General features: G+C 39.4%; 1 protein-coding gene across 3 annotated transcripts in view; it reads left to right on the forward strand.

The window, feature by feature from the left end:
* Positions 1 to 14358, forward strand: part of KLHL32 (kelch like family member 32) — a 223371-nt gene that overhangs the window by 88669 nt on the left and 120344 nt on the right. For all 3 annotated transcript variants that reach the window (XM_081250418.1, XM_081250420.1, XM_081250417.1), the window contains exon 4: positions 5049 to 5156. In XM_081250418.1, the coding sequence (XP_081106544.1) occupies positions 5049 to 5156 (108 nt within the window). The remainder of the gene's footprint in view (positions 1 to 5048; positions 5157 to 14358) is intronic.

Consider the following 14358-nt stretch of genomic DNA (forward strand, 5'->3'; position numbering starts at 1 on the left):
TGTCAAAATGCAGGAAATCCAGGTTTGGTCTTAGTCATTGTGCCCTTAGTAGATTTTGAAAGGCAAGATAGTGCCACTGGCTGCCATATGAGGATAGACCAAAAGGTCTCTACATAGGAAAGATTCATCCAACAATAGCTTATCAAGTATATTCAGTAAGGAAAAGTAAAAGTGCTATCCCTAAATATCTGAAAGATATTTAAAGATAAAACAATGGATTTCTTTACATGGTGGGTAGTGAAGTATTGAAATCCCATACCCATGGGATATAATTATAGACTAGAAAGTAAGAGAAGTACCAGAGGAATGAGGGATCTGAGAGGGTGACCCAACGCTAAAGCCAGATGTGTGGGTGTCATTTTCCAGAGTACCTAACAGGTGATAAAGATAAATACCATATGTGGATAACCTGATTTCATGGTGGGCAACAGTTTCTGGCCTTCATATGTCCTGTCCCTTTAGCTAAGAAAAGAACAACTTGATTTGTGTCCTTTTTCCATTCCATTCCATACTCCCCCAGAAGACCTAAGTAGTTTGAAATATGGCCACATCTAGGAGGAGGAGAATTCTAAGGAGAAATAGGATAGGCCATAATCATGCTGGTTTTGAAGGGCTCATTATCACTATGCAGTTAAATTTAAGAAGTAACTGTGCCAAGAGCGAAGCTGTGAAATACAGTTAGATTCTTTGAATAAACAGGTTACATATTTGAAGATGTTGGGAAAACCAAAATGTTTCACAGGTTTTAGCATATAAGGTAGATTTTTCTTTATATGGTTAAGGTGAGGGGAAACTGGTATTTTAGAAATACTAATTTTTATGCCTAATTATATTTATAGTAATATAACTTTACTGTTTTCATTTGTCCTGACACTTTATTCTCTGAGAGTATTACTATATTGTTTGAGGGAGAATTAAAACAGCTATAAATGTATAGGGGAAAAATACCCTTCAATCAAGCATCCCCACTCTTTCAGGCCATTAAGCACCTCAAATGCATTGGATTGCTTTTGCATTTGTGAGATAAAAAAGGTAAATAGCCCAGTTCAACTGTGGTCAGGACCCTTTTCTCCTTAATGTCAGGGAAATAGGCTATTGTGGTTAATTGAACAGTCTTATTAACTGAGATTTACTACCTATTTTATATGTGAGGTATAACCAAAATGCAATAAAGGATAATCACCATTAACACTAAATTGAGCAAAATGTAATCTTTGTTAATTCAGAGGTTAGCTCATATCTCTGTAATGCCTCATGGCCGTTGTAAACATCACTAATTATATAACATATAAAAGGCATAGGGGATCAGGCTGGATCTGCCACAATCATTGCAAGTTGCTCTTTTCAGTAACTTCCTAAAACATGTTTGTTTACTTTTACTTATCTCTCTCATAAAAGATAAGGGTTGGGGCTGCCCTGGTGGCGCAGTGGTTGAGAGTCCGCCTGCTGATGCAGGGGACGCGGGTTTGTGCCCGGGTCCGGGAAGGTCCCGCATGCCGCAGAGCGGCTGGGCCCGTGAGCCATGGCCGCTGAGCCTGCGCGTCGGAGCCCGTGCTCCGCAACGGGAGAGGCCACATCAGTGAGAGGCCCGCGTACCGCAAAAAAAACAAAAACAAAAAGGTAAGGGTTGAATGTGCCCCCAAACAATCCAGTTATTTTATCTGTAAAATCATTTGTGTTCCTAATCAAATGTGGATTCACAGTACATCTTGCCCATATCCAGTGCAACTCCAAAGCTATGTGTAGTTTACCAGGTAAAAAAGATCATATTTCACCAGCTTTAAGTGCTTCACAAAGTCTATCATCCGTCATTCTGCTTACCTTGGAGGTTGTTGTAGAATTGCCATTGGTCAGTTTTGTGGCATAATATACCAACCTAAAACTGTTTGTAGCTCATCTTATGACTGCATGACAACTAATGTGACCCAAGGAAACTTAATTCATGTACTGTGATTTTAGGACTCAATTTGTGTCATTTCTGTATGCAGTACAGGAGGAATGACACTATAAATCCACAGCTCTCTCTGTGGTAGGCACTTAAAGTGGATTGCATCCTCACAAACTGGGTTTTCCATTAGAAAGATTTGTGGTGGTTGCAGCACATTATCAGCCAAAAGTAAGCTGTGATGGGCTTCCCTGGTGGCGCAATGGTTGAGAGTCCGCCTGCCGATGCAGGGGACACGGGTTCGTGCCCCGGTCCAGGAAGATCCCACATGCTGCGGAGCGGCTGGACCTGTGAGCCATGGCCGCTGAGCCTGCGCGTCCGGAGCCTGTGCTCCGCAACGGGAGAGGCCACAGCAGTGAGAGGCCCGTGTACCTCAAAAAAAAAAAAAAAAAAAAAAGTAAGCTGTGATGACTGTAAATCTCAGCCTGGCCAAGGCTCTCCCAAAGACAAAACAGTGTGAACCAAGAAAGAGTCTCTGCAGTGTTTTCCTGTTTCTAAGCAGAACCCTCCCATGCTTTGGCAGAATGTTGTGGCTTAATAGAGGACATTGCCATATGTTCTTACTTTTTTCTAAATGTGTAGCTTTGAACTCATTTGGTAGATATTCTTTCTGCTTAACTTTCATTACTTTTTAATCCCAGTGTCTAAAACACCTTATATCCAGAAAATTCTTTCTTATGTCGAATTATTTTTGTTTATGACAGTGTGAAACAGCTGGATTTGTACATTGCACCTGAATTTTTAAAGAGTTTCTCAGGTCATTCATTCATTCATTCATTGACCTGTATTTATTGCATGCATGCAGTGCTAGTGTCTAGGGGCTCCATGGTGAAGAAGACGAATATAGTACTCACTTTCGTGCATATTACAGTTTATCTTTTCAATAAGTTTGATGCTAAAAAATAGCACCCTTGGTCTTACCACCTTTTCTGCTACCAAAGGAGTCTCTGTCCTTCCCCATGGTCTCTAGCAGGTCTCCAGACATTGTTTCACAAGCTTAGGCAGCCTAGGCAGCTGGTGTTTCGCTGTGTCAAATGGCCGGGGTTCTTCCTCACTTTGGTGGTATCCAATGAGGCTTTTCCTAATTGAGGTGCCTTCTAAGTTTATTAAACTTAAAAGATATTGACCTTGGCTTAATAGCTCCCTTTTTACTTTAAATTAACCAGTTTTTCTAATATTTAAAAATTATATGTTAAATTTGTAACATTAAATTTCTAAGACTCTATGATATGATATCAGAATGGAAGTTAGGTGTTTTTAGAAACAGGGGTGATGGTTTCTCTGATGGTGTCAGTCCTTAAAGTAGGGTGTAGGAGTATGTGGTGAACGTGAAGTCCTGCAGCCAGACATAGGAATTTTGAGTGAAAATCGTCAATAGGAAAGTCTTAGAAAGGAATGGATTTGGTCAGAGGGTGGTGGCGGTTGGAGGTTTGTTTCTTAGCTCTCATTCCAGTTGGGATCAAAGGGAGGCATGGGAGAGTAGGACAATCAGCCTGGATTATTAGAATAAGAATTTCTGTTTATTAAACACCTTCTATGTACCAGGTATTATTCTTGACATTAAGCATAATTGTATCTAAACCTCAAGACAACCCTGTGAGGTTGGTATGATCCCCATGTACAGGTAAAGGGCCTGAGGTTCAGAGAAGTTAACAAAGTAGCCAAAGGTCACATGTTCAAGGTAAGTTGCCCATATGACAAAGTAGGTTATAGAACCAGGATTTGAATCATATGTGTCTTCCTATACAACCTTGAACATTAAAAATAAAACAAAGTTTCAAAAGACCGGTGTTAGAAATAAACAGGTAACACATGTTCATGGTAATGATCCAAATAATACTATATGTAAATGGTCTCTTCCTGTCCTCTACAGTTCATACTCTATAATATAACCACAGTGACCAATTTGGTGTTGCTTTGTTGCTTATACAAACATGTACAAATATGTATGTACATTATTTAAGGGATTATATTCTTCCCCCAACTCTACTAAGCCAGGTTTCAAGTTCAGTAGTTCACAAGTCTCTGGTTGAGGACAGATACCTGTTCTGTGTCAGTTTTGCCATAGTTGCTTTTTTTTAAAAAAAATTTATTTTATATTGGACTTTAGTTGATTTACAATGTTGTGTTAGTTTCAGGTGTACAGCAAAGTGATTCAGTTATACATATATATATATTCTTTTTCAAATTCTTTTCCCATTTATATTATTACAGAATATTGAGCAGAGTTCCCTGTGCTGTACAGTAGGTCCTTGTTGGTTATCTGTTTTAAATATAGTAGTGTGTACATGTCAGTCCCAAAAAACCCTTATGAAAGCAGATTCAAAAAACTCCCTTGGCCGCGTGTTCTCTTATTTAACCTTTGCTCTCAGGAACTTTTTCCACTTCGTTAACCCAGATAATTTTTTTGCAGTTTGAATCATTTCTGTCCTGCTCTGTATATGGGTTGATGGAGAGCAGCTGGTTACCATATCAGGTGCAGTTACAACTTGGAAGACCTGAAAAAAGAAATTAATGTGGGGAATATTAAAAACTGAAACACTCATATAATAAAAAATGGACACTGAAAACAGCTGAAATTTCTTTCAGTTTCTTTTAAAAGCAGCTATACGAAATCTAGAATCAAATTTAGAATTAGACAGATTGAAAGTTTTTTATTGTGACCTGTGCTTTTTAATTTTGAAATTTCAGATCTTCTACAAATGCATAAGCAGAATCCACTTAACATTAAGTCAGTTTCCTATTAGCATTTTTTATCTATAGCCATACTTGATTTAAAAAACAAAACAGGGCTTCCCTGGTGGCGCAGTGGTTGAGAGTCCGCCTGCCAGTGCAGGGGACGTGGGTTTGTGCCCCTGTCCGGGAGGATCCCACATGCCGCGGAGCGGCTGGGCCCGTGAGCCGTGGCCGCTGAGCCTGTGCGTCCGGAGCCTGTGCTCCGCAACGGGAGGGACCACAGCAGTGAGAGGCCCGCGTACCGCAAAAAAACCCAAAATCAGTCTTTAACTTGTAAAACTTTTTTCTTTCCTAGTTTCTCTAGGACTCTGTCTTGTTCTCTTGCTTTATAAGTCCCATAACTGTCTTCCTTTCTCTCCCACCTCAGGCCATGTTCAGTCTTTGTATGGTGGAAAGTGGTGCCGACGAGGTGAATTTACACGGTGTGACCAGCCTCGGCTTAAAGCAAGCTCTGGAATTTGCATACACAGGACAGGTATGGTACCATACGTCATCTGAGAGGCTTAACATTTTAACTGCACCTAAACAGAGGAGATTATTCATGAGATTTAGGTATTTTTCTTGTTATTCACTTTGAGGTTAAAAAAAGTTTTACATCTACTTAAGGTTACAACTAAAATAATGGAAAGGTAAGTAAAATAATTTGATCTTAAATATTTTAATCTTAGCTCAGTTGCTTGCTGGTGTAATTTTAAAATATCCTGAAGAATTATTATATGGGAAAGAGTTTGGAAGATAACTTGAATTCTCATTGTCATCACTGAAGCTCAGTGACTCAGTCATGGCTTTACTGGCTTAAAAACAAGAACACTCCCCGCCCCCCCCACAAAATAAAAAACAATCTAAAGCTGTAAAGAGCTCTGTCTAGCATCTTGACACCCTGTCCTCGACATACATTTCAGGATCAGGGCCTCAAGTAATAGATTAGAATGTGATGGTTTGAAAGCCAAAGTTGCTCATCATTAAAATTGTTATAGGATTTATAGGAATCTTCAGAGAACATTCGTTTTCTTTCTGTTTTTAAATGAAAGAATAATGGTGACAACTAGTAGAATACAAAAGCCATGTCAGTGTATGACTATCATAGCACAAAACAAAACTTCATAAAGACAATATAAATCCAAATCTGAAGCTTCACGGTTCTTATCTAATTTCATGTTAGTGCAACAATTATTAGAATACACAAAACCCTTCCTTTTAGAATTATTTTTTAACTGAAATATAATTGACATGTAACATTCTATTAGTTTTAGGTGTATAACACAGTGATTTGCAATACGTATATATTGCAAAATGATTACTATAATAAGTTAACATCCATCACCACATATCGTTACAAGTTTTCTGTGTCATGAGGACTTTAAAAATCTACTGTCTTAGCGCCTTTCAAAAATACAATACAGTATTGTTAACTATAGTTGCCACGCTATACATTACATCCCCAGGACTTATTTCTCTTATAACTGAAAGTTTGTACCTTTCAGTTATAATATAAATAACTTCACCCTTCACCCATTTTGTCCACCCTCCTCACCCTCTGTTTTCATTTGAGAACTACTCAACTACATCAAACCAGATACCGACTAGAGGTTTATCTTCTTTTATAGAGTTTTGTTCTTTAATTCCGTTTCATCCAACTTATGTTCAGTGTCTGCTGGGCTAAAATAAGGGTTTCCTCTCTTGGCAGGCTCACATCCTGGTGGGAGAGAGAGTTATATACGTAATTCCATGTCCTCACTGTGATGGGAGGTATAATAGAAGCAGAATATAAGACATAGTGGGAACAAAAAGGAGGGTGTGGTTAACTGGGGCGATCAGTGCAAATCTTCACAGAGAACATGGTATTTGGGTCTTGAAGAATGTTGGGAGTTCACCTTTTTACTAAATTTTTTTCTTTAGAGGCTTATTAAGGTGTATGATATTATCCATTCTCTTTTCTATAGCTGGTAGAGTTTGAGATATGTTTCATAGAATAACTGAGGCAACGCTGGCAGCTGAAATGAAAATAGTGATAGAAAGGAAAAAGTCATCCATCAAGTAGCAGGTACAAAGGAAAATAGAAGGGAGAGGGATCACAAATTCAGTGTCAGCCCAACCAAATATCATGCCTTAGGAAGTTAAGGCAGACAGTTATTGTTCACAGAGTTGCCAAAACATATTCCTAGTGAGGTGAGTGAATAATGTGTTGTATGCTTTTTGGTTTACAGATGTAAAGAAAGACATCAGCTATAAATTGTGTCTTGTGTATATTTCTTTCTTCACACCTGAGTTACAGCTATACCTGCATTTGCCCATCTCTAAAGTACGATTGATAACCCATAGCTCATACTTCACTGGTGTGCAATGGGGATGCAATATTAAATATTGTTTTTTGATAAAGCTACCCAAATAAGTAGTTTCTATACTTAGATGCATTAACAACGAAATGGTTTAAGCTTGGAGGCTATAGACTGCAAAGCATGTGTAAATCACTGGTAAACAAAAGAGCACAAAAATTGCTGTGAACGCTGAGGTAGAACACACACTCAAATATAAGTGGCTGCCTTATTGTTGGCCTTGATTGTTTTGTGGTTTCTTTCACAATGGCTAAGTTTACATATATATATGTATAAACGTCTGTATATGTAAACATATATATATATATACATTTATATATATATTTCCTTACCCTGAAAGTCCCCTTTGCCTCACCTGTTCATCTCTCCCCCCTCCCCTTGACAACTGCTAACTGATCTTTTTACTGTCTCTATAGTTTTGCCTTTTTCAAAATGTCATATACTTGGAATCATATAGTATGTAGACTTTTTTTGGCTTCTTTTACTTAGCAATATGCATTTAAGGTTCCTCTATGTCTTTTGTGACTTGATAGATCATTTTTATTGCTGAGTACCATTCTATTGTGTAGATATATGAAGGGTATCTTGGTTGCTTCCAGTTTTTGGTGATTATGAATAAAGCTGCTCTTAATGATATATATACACACACACACACACACATACACACATGTATATGTATATGAAGTGCCTGTGGCACAAAGGATCTATGAAACATGAGCTGAAGATAGCATAATGGCATTAGGGGAGCTGACTTCCTGAAGGGTAAGGAGACTGCTTGGGAAGAGGGAAGAAGTTTGCAGAAAGACAGCCGTATCCTATTGTCTGGGAGTCATATGCTCATATTTCACTTATATGAGAAAAAGGAAACCAAATAAGAATATATTTTTATACACACACACACACACACACACACACACACACACTCACACCCATATATCCAATGTAAGTGCTTAAAGAAAAGCTCTAGGGCAAAACGTAGAGTTGCATTTATTCTGCCCAGTGACCCACTCTTGACATGTGCCTCCACACAGGGGTGACAGCCCTGCAGCATATACAGCAACAACTCATCTGTTCAGATTGTGCACAGAGGGGTCAAGAAGTGGGCTGGCATTTCATGGAGCACCCTCTGCAAGACCCGGGGCACTGCCCTAGGCACTTCACGTGTGCTGTGTAGCCTAATCTTCTAGACAGCTCTGAGGAATTCGGTGATCCTCTCTTAAAGATGACAAGCCCCGGAAGGTGCAGTGAATGACCAAGATCAGTCTCCCAGGGCATGTCGACCCAGTGAGTCAAACCCAGTCCTCTTAATTTCAAATCCATTGTTTATTTTTAACCCCTTCTTAATGTTCTATGTCATTAAGAAAGGGTTAAGTCATATTTGTTATACTTTATTGAAGGAGGCAGGGAAGTGTTTGGACATTTTAGAGAGTGAACTCTTCTTGATGGTTCTCTCAACCTGGGTGCTCTTCCAACACTCTGTTCACGAAGGCTCCGAGTTGCTACACTTGTACTCTGTATGTGATTATTCTTTGCTGCAGAGTGGAAGTTGATACAGTCTTTCTTGGACGACATCCATGGCAGTTTGGTTTCTTAAACACCAAAATGACTATAATAAGTCTGTTTTCCCTTTGAGATGTGAACATAGATGATGGCAAAAAGTGGAATTGTGGTGTACTTGGGAAATGCAAAAAAGCTTTCTCTTACTCTGAAAATGAAATTAACATTAAGCAAAGAGTTTAGAATATGGAAATGTGAATAAAAGTATAGTTCTTCAATTTCTTAATTGTCATTTACTATTGCGGACATTCGCTGATATATGGTCTTTAGCCTTGATATGTATGTAGATTTGTAAAAATCAGAGTTAACACTGTATTTATCTACCTATAGATATTTCTACTGACAGTTGATTATACCTTTAGTCTGTTGTAGTAAGCATAGTATAAAATGTCAAGTATTTTAAGTGTCTGAAAATGATTGCTGCCTTGGGAAAGAAATTGGAAGTATAGAGTAGGTGTGATGAATGAGTGCCACTGTGTAACAAGGTGTGTGTGTGTTCCTCCTACACACTGTTCTAAAGCATAGCCTTCTTAAAATTGGTCACAGATTTCATCCAGGAAATTTTAAAGAAAAATCAAATTTTCCTCCTAATGCTAATACATCCTCTGAAAATACACGCACTTTTCTTATCAAGGAACACACACATTCTGCCTTCGCACTAATTAGAGGCATGCGCTTCCTGTGGGCACACACTGCTTGGGGTACAGCCTGAGCAGAGCCCCGCACGCATTGCAGCCCTCGTGGGCGACCTTGCACAGCCATGTGCAGCGGAACTGGACATGGAGGGCAGAGGAGCCAGGCTTCTCTGCAGGCCCTGTTCTGGGCTGGCTCTGGGAGCTGGGTTCAAAGCAGAGGGTATGATGTAAACTGTCACTGGGCAGATCTGCCTTAGGGAGAAAAGGACAAAGGGAACCTAAGAAAACCAACTCTCACTTACTCTGTTGAGCCAGAGGACCCTGTTACCATGGCCTCCCCAATCTCCTTGCTTTCCACCTCTGGCCAGGAATTCATTCGTGTTTCAGACCAGTCCTGAGTAGAAGAGACATGAAAAAGAAGGGGGAAAAAGGATTCTAATGGAGATGTTGCCTGAGGGGAAGAATTCCTGTCCAAACCGGACAAGAGGTCGGCCACCCAGGAGCAACAAGGGTTGCTGAGGAAAGCAGCCAGAGTGAGGAGCACTTAACACCAAGACCCTTTCATAGAGAGAAGAGCCCTTCTCAAAAGGTGGAAGGACACATGCAATCCCAAAGGTCTTGGATATACCTCTGGGAGTTTGAGTAGCTAAGGACCCAAAATGAAAGCAAATAGGACTGAGAACCACAATGAAGTTCACTGTTTCAGCGCTCTGGTTGCCATGATGTCAAGGCAGATAGGCTGTATGCCAAGTACTGTGCTATATGCCTTCATATAGTAGAGCAAGGGGTTCAAGCCAGCTAGCTTCCTCTTACTTTCCTGAGAACTCTCCACCTGTTTTGTCCCTTGCAGTCTGATGGAGAGATTCCAGAAACCCAGTAAAGAGAGAAACTATGCACTAAACGATAGTGAGATTTGTAGTCTCCTTTGAAATTTCCCAGGAGTACCACTCCAGGTACTGCAAATATTGTCAGCCATGAACCAGCTACATCACATCTGGGCAGATAAAAAGGATTCTTTGGTATCTGTTGTTCCCCTGCTTTTCTCTTCATATCCAATAACTCCAGCCCTTGGTTCCTTAACATCATGGAAGAATCCATCTCTGTGGGGACACACATCCTAATTACCTTCCTCTGATGCAGAGAATGCTTTAGTACAGTCTTCAAAAGGATATTTTGTGTAACTATTAACAGAAATATTTTGAAGTCTTTGGAAATCTGGAAAAGTATGATACTCTGTGAAGTGAAAAATACTTTTTTTTTTTAGGTATAACTCTGCTCATGCAATTGGGAATTGAAAAGTAAAAGAAACTGCCTCTTATCATACACCATGATCAAGTGGGATTTATCTCAGGGATGCAAGGATTCTTCAATGTATGCAAATCAATCAATGTGATACACCATATTAACAAATTGAAGGAGAAAAACCATATGATCATCTCAATAGATGCAGAAAAAGCTTTTGACAAAATTCAACACTGATATATGATAAAAACTCTCCAGAAAGTGGGCATAGAGGGAACCTACCTCAACATAATAAAGGCCATATACGACAAACCCAGAGCAAATGGTGAAATCATTCTCAATGGTGAAAAACTGAAAACATTTCCTCTAAGATCAGGAACAAGACAAGGATGTCCACTCTCGCCACTATTATTCAACATAGTTTTCGAAGTCCTAGCCACGGCAATCAGAGAAGAAAAAGAAATAAAAGGAATACAAATCAGAAAAGAAGAATTAAAACTGTCACTATTTGCAGATGACATGATACTATACATAGATAATCCTAAAGATGCTACCAGAAAACTACTAGAGCTAATCAGTGAATTTGGTAAAGTAGCAGGATACAAAATTAATGAACAGAAATCTCTTGCATCCTATACACTAACGACAAAAGTTCAGAAAGAGAAATTAAGGAAACAATCCCATTCACCACTGCAACAAAAGGAATAAAATACGTAGGAATAAACCCTCCTAAGGAGGTAAAACACCTGTACTCAGAAAACTATAAGACACTGATGAAAGACATAAAAAATGACACAAACAGATGGAGAGATATACCATGTTCTTGGATTGGAAGAATCGATATTGTGAAAATGACTATACCACCCAAAGCAATCTACAGATTCAGTCCACAGACCTAGAACAAACAATCTTAAAATTTGTATGGAGACACAAAAGACCCCGAATAACCAAAACAATCTTGAGGGAAAAAAATGGAGCTGGAGGAATCAGACTCCCTGACTTCAGACTATACTACAGTAATCAAGACAATATGGTACTGGCACAAAAACAGAAATATAGATCAATGGAACAGGATAGAAAGCCCAGAGATAAACCCACACAGCTATGGTCAACTAATCTATGACAAAGGAGGCAAGGATATACAACGGAGAAAAGACGGTCTCTTCAATAAGTGGTGCTGGGAAAACTGGACAGCTACATGTAAAAGAATGAAATTAGAACACTCCCTAACACCATACACAAAAATAAACTCAAAATGGATTAAAGACCTAAATGTAAGGCCAGATAGACACTATAAAACTCTTAGCGGAACACATAGGAAGAACACTCTTCGACATAAATCACAGCAAGATCTTTTTTGATCCATCTCCTAGAGTAATGGAAATAAAACCAAAAATAAACAAATGGGACCTAATGAAACTTAAAAGCTTTTGCACAGCATAGGAAACCAGAAGCAAGATGAAAAGACAGCCCTCAGAATGGGAGAAAATATTTGCAAACAAATCAATGGACAAAGGATTAATCTCCAAAATATATATACAGCTCAAGCAGCTCAATAGTAAAAAAACACGGGGGCTTCCCTGGTGGCACAGCGGTTGAGAGTCCGCCTGTCAATGCAGGGGACATGGGTTCGTGCCCCAGTCCGGGAAGATCCCACATGCCGCGGAGCGGCTAGGCCTGTGAGCCATGGCTGCTGAGCCTGTCTGTCCGGAGCCTGTGCTCTGCAATGGGAGACGCCACAACAGTGAGAGACCCGCGTACTGCAAAAAAAAAAAAAAAAAAAAAAATTAAAAAAAAAACAACCCAATCCAAAAATGGGCAGAAGACCTAAATAGACATTTCTCCAAAGAAGACATACAGATGGCCAAGAGGCACATGAAAAGCTGCTCAGCATCACTAATTATTAGGGAAATGCAGATCAAAACCACAATGAGGTATCACCTCACACTGGTTAGAATGGGCATCATCAGAAAATCTACAAACAATAAATGCTGGAGAAGGTGTGGAGAAAAGGGAACCCTCTTGCACTATTGGTGGGAATGTAAATTGATACAGCCACTATGGAGAACAGTATGGAGGTTCCTTATAAAACTAAAAATAGAACTACCAAATGACCCCGCAATCCCACTACTGGGCATCTACCCAGCAAAAACCATAATCCAAAAAGACACGTGCACCCCAGTGTTCTTTGCAGCACTATTTACAGTAGCCCGGTCATGGAAGCAACCTAAATGCCCATCGACAGACGAATGGATAAAGAAGTTGTGGTACATATATATACAATGGAATATTACTCAGCCATAAAAAGGAATGAAACTGGGTCATTTGTAGAGACGTGGATGGACCTAGAGACTGTTATACAGAGTGAAGTAAGTCAGAAAGAGAAAAACAAATATTGAATATTAACGCATATATGTGGAATTTAGAAAAATGGTACAGATAAACTTGTTTGCAATGCAGAAATAGAGACACAGATGTAGAGAACAAACGTATGGACACCAAGGGGGGTAAGGAGAAGTGGGATGATTTGGGAGATTGGGATTGACATATATACACTAATATGTATAAAATAGATAACTAATAAGAACCTGCTGTATAAAAAATAAAATTAAAATAAAAATAAATAAATAAAAGAAATTGCCCCTTAATTTTCACGCTCTTGTATAGTAAAGGTTTTCTTCCTGATTCTCATTTGATTCCCTTATGTGTTCACGTGACTTTTTTTATAGCCCTAGTAAGGCAGACTGTAGCATTAGATTTTTGATGATTATTGAAACTGTATTTATTCTCTACAACTAGAATACTTTTCTCCAGAGACCAGCATCAGGCCTGGCAGCAGAGTCACAGGAGTCTTACTTGAAACTGCCTTCTCATAAACCCATCCCTTCAGGGATAGATGTGTCACTCACTTTACATGAGAAAATGTCCCCATCAGATTTACTTATAAACATAACCTGGTTGAACTAAATGGTAGCACATGGAAGAAACCTGGGAGATATTTTTCTTAAATGCTTCTCTTGGGAGCAACATTAAGACCATTCAGTGGTTTAAATATTTTAGCTGCAGAATCCTTTCTTCACCTGGCAGTACCTACAGAAGCCTGGCAAGTAAGAGGCCCCTGAGGTACCCGCACTGTGCCCCAGGCTCCAGAGCACACAGTCTAAAATCCACATTCCAAGGAAGAATATTTTGAATTGTGCAAAAAGTGATTATTTTCTTCTTACGTTAATTCTTAGCAGAGCTGTGCCAGAGTCCGTAACTGGATTGTTGACATAGAAAGTGTGAGAAGAGTGAAATGAAGGGAAAAAGTTTGAATTCCATCAGTGAGTTTTCACTTTCTTGAATCTTTTGAAACTCTGTATTATTGCCTTTGGAGGGAGTTTCTCTTTTATCAGTGGATTATTGAAACAAACAAGCAAGCAGATGTGTCTGTTTATATGGGGTGAAGATGTTACAGGTTCCCATGCATCGTTTCCTGGAAAGTGTCAAACTTGACAGATAAGAACCATACGCCAAATGAAATTTTTATGGCATCTCAAGATGTCAAGTAAAATGATAAATCCTTGACATGGTTTGGTGGCCAAAACTGGTAAGGACAGGTTGGAGACCTAAAAGTTTATTGTGAAAAACTGAGAAGTGAGATTTTAAAAGTCCAGATCCTGACTGATCCCTAGAAGCTTACTTTTCTCAGCTGAGGACTCAAGAACAGCGTCACTGGACCCGAAGCCTGTCTGTGCCTCATGGAGAACAGAGATTCAGGCAAAGTGAAGTCATATGGGAGGCCCCCTACCTGTAAAGCAGGGTCAGTTCTGACATTCTGTACCTCGTGCCAGCCAGTTCTCCCTCACGAAATTCGTGTGTGCTGTCTGCTCAGAAAGGACTCGGTATAGTGTGTACTGCAGGCATT

This window comes from Mesoplodon bidens (assembly GCF_964165515.1).
Source record: "Mesoplodon bidens genome assembly, chromosome: 12".
NCBI classification, from domain to species: Eukaryota; Metazoa; Chordata; class Mammalia; order Artiodactyla; family Ziphiidae; genus Mesoplodon; species Mesoplodon bidens.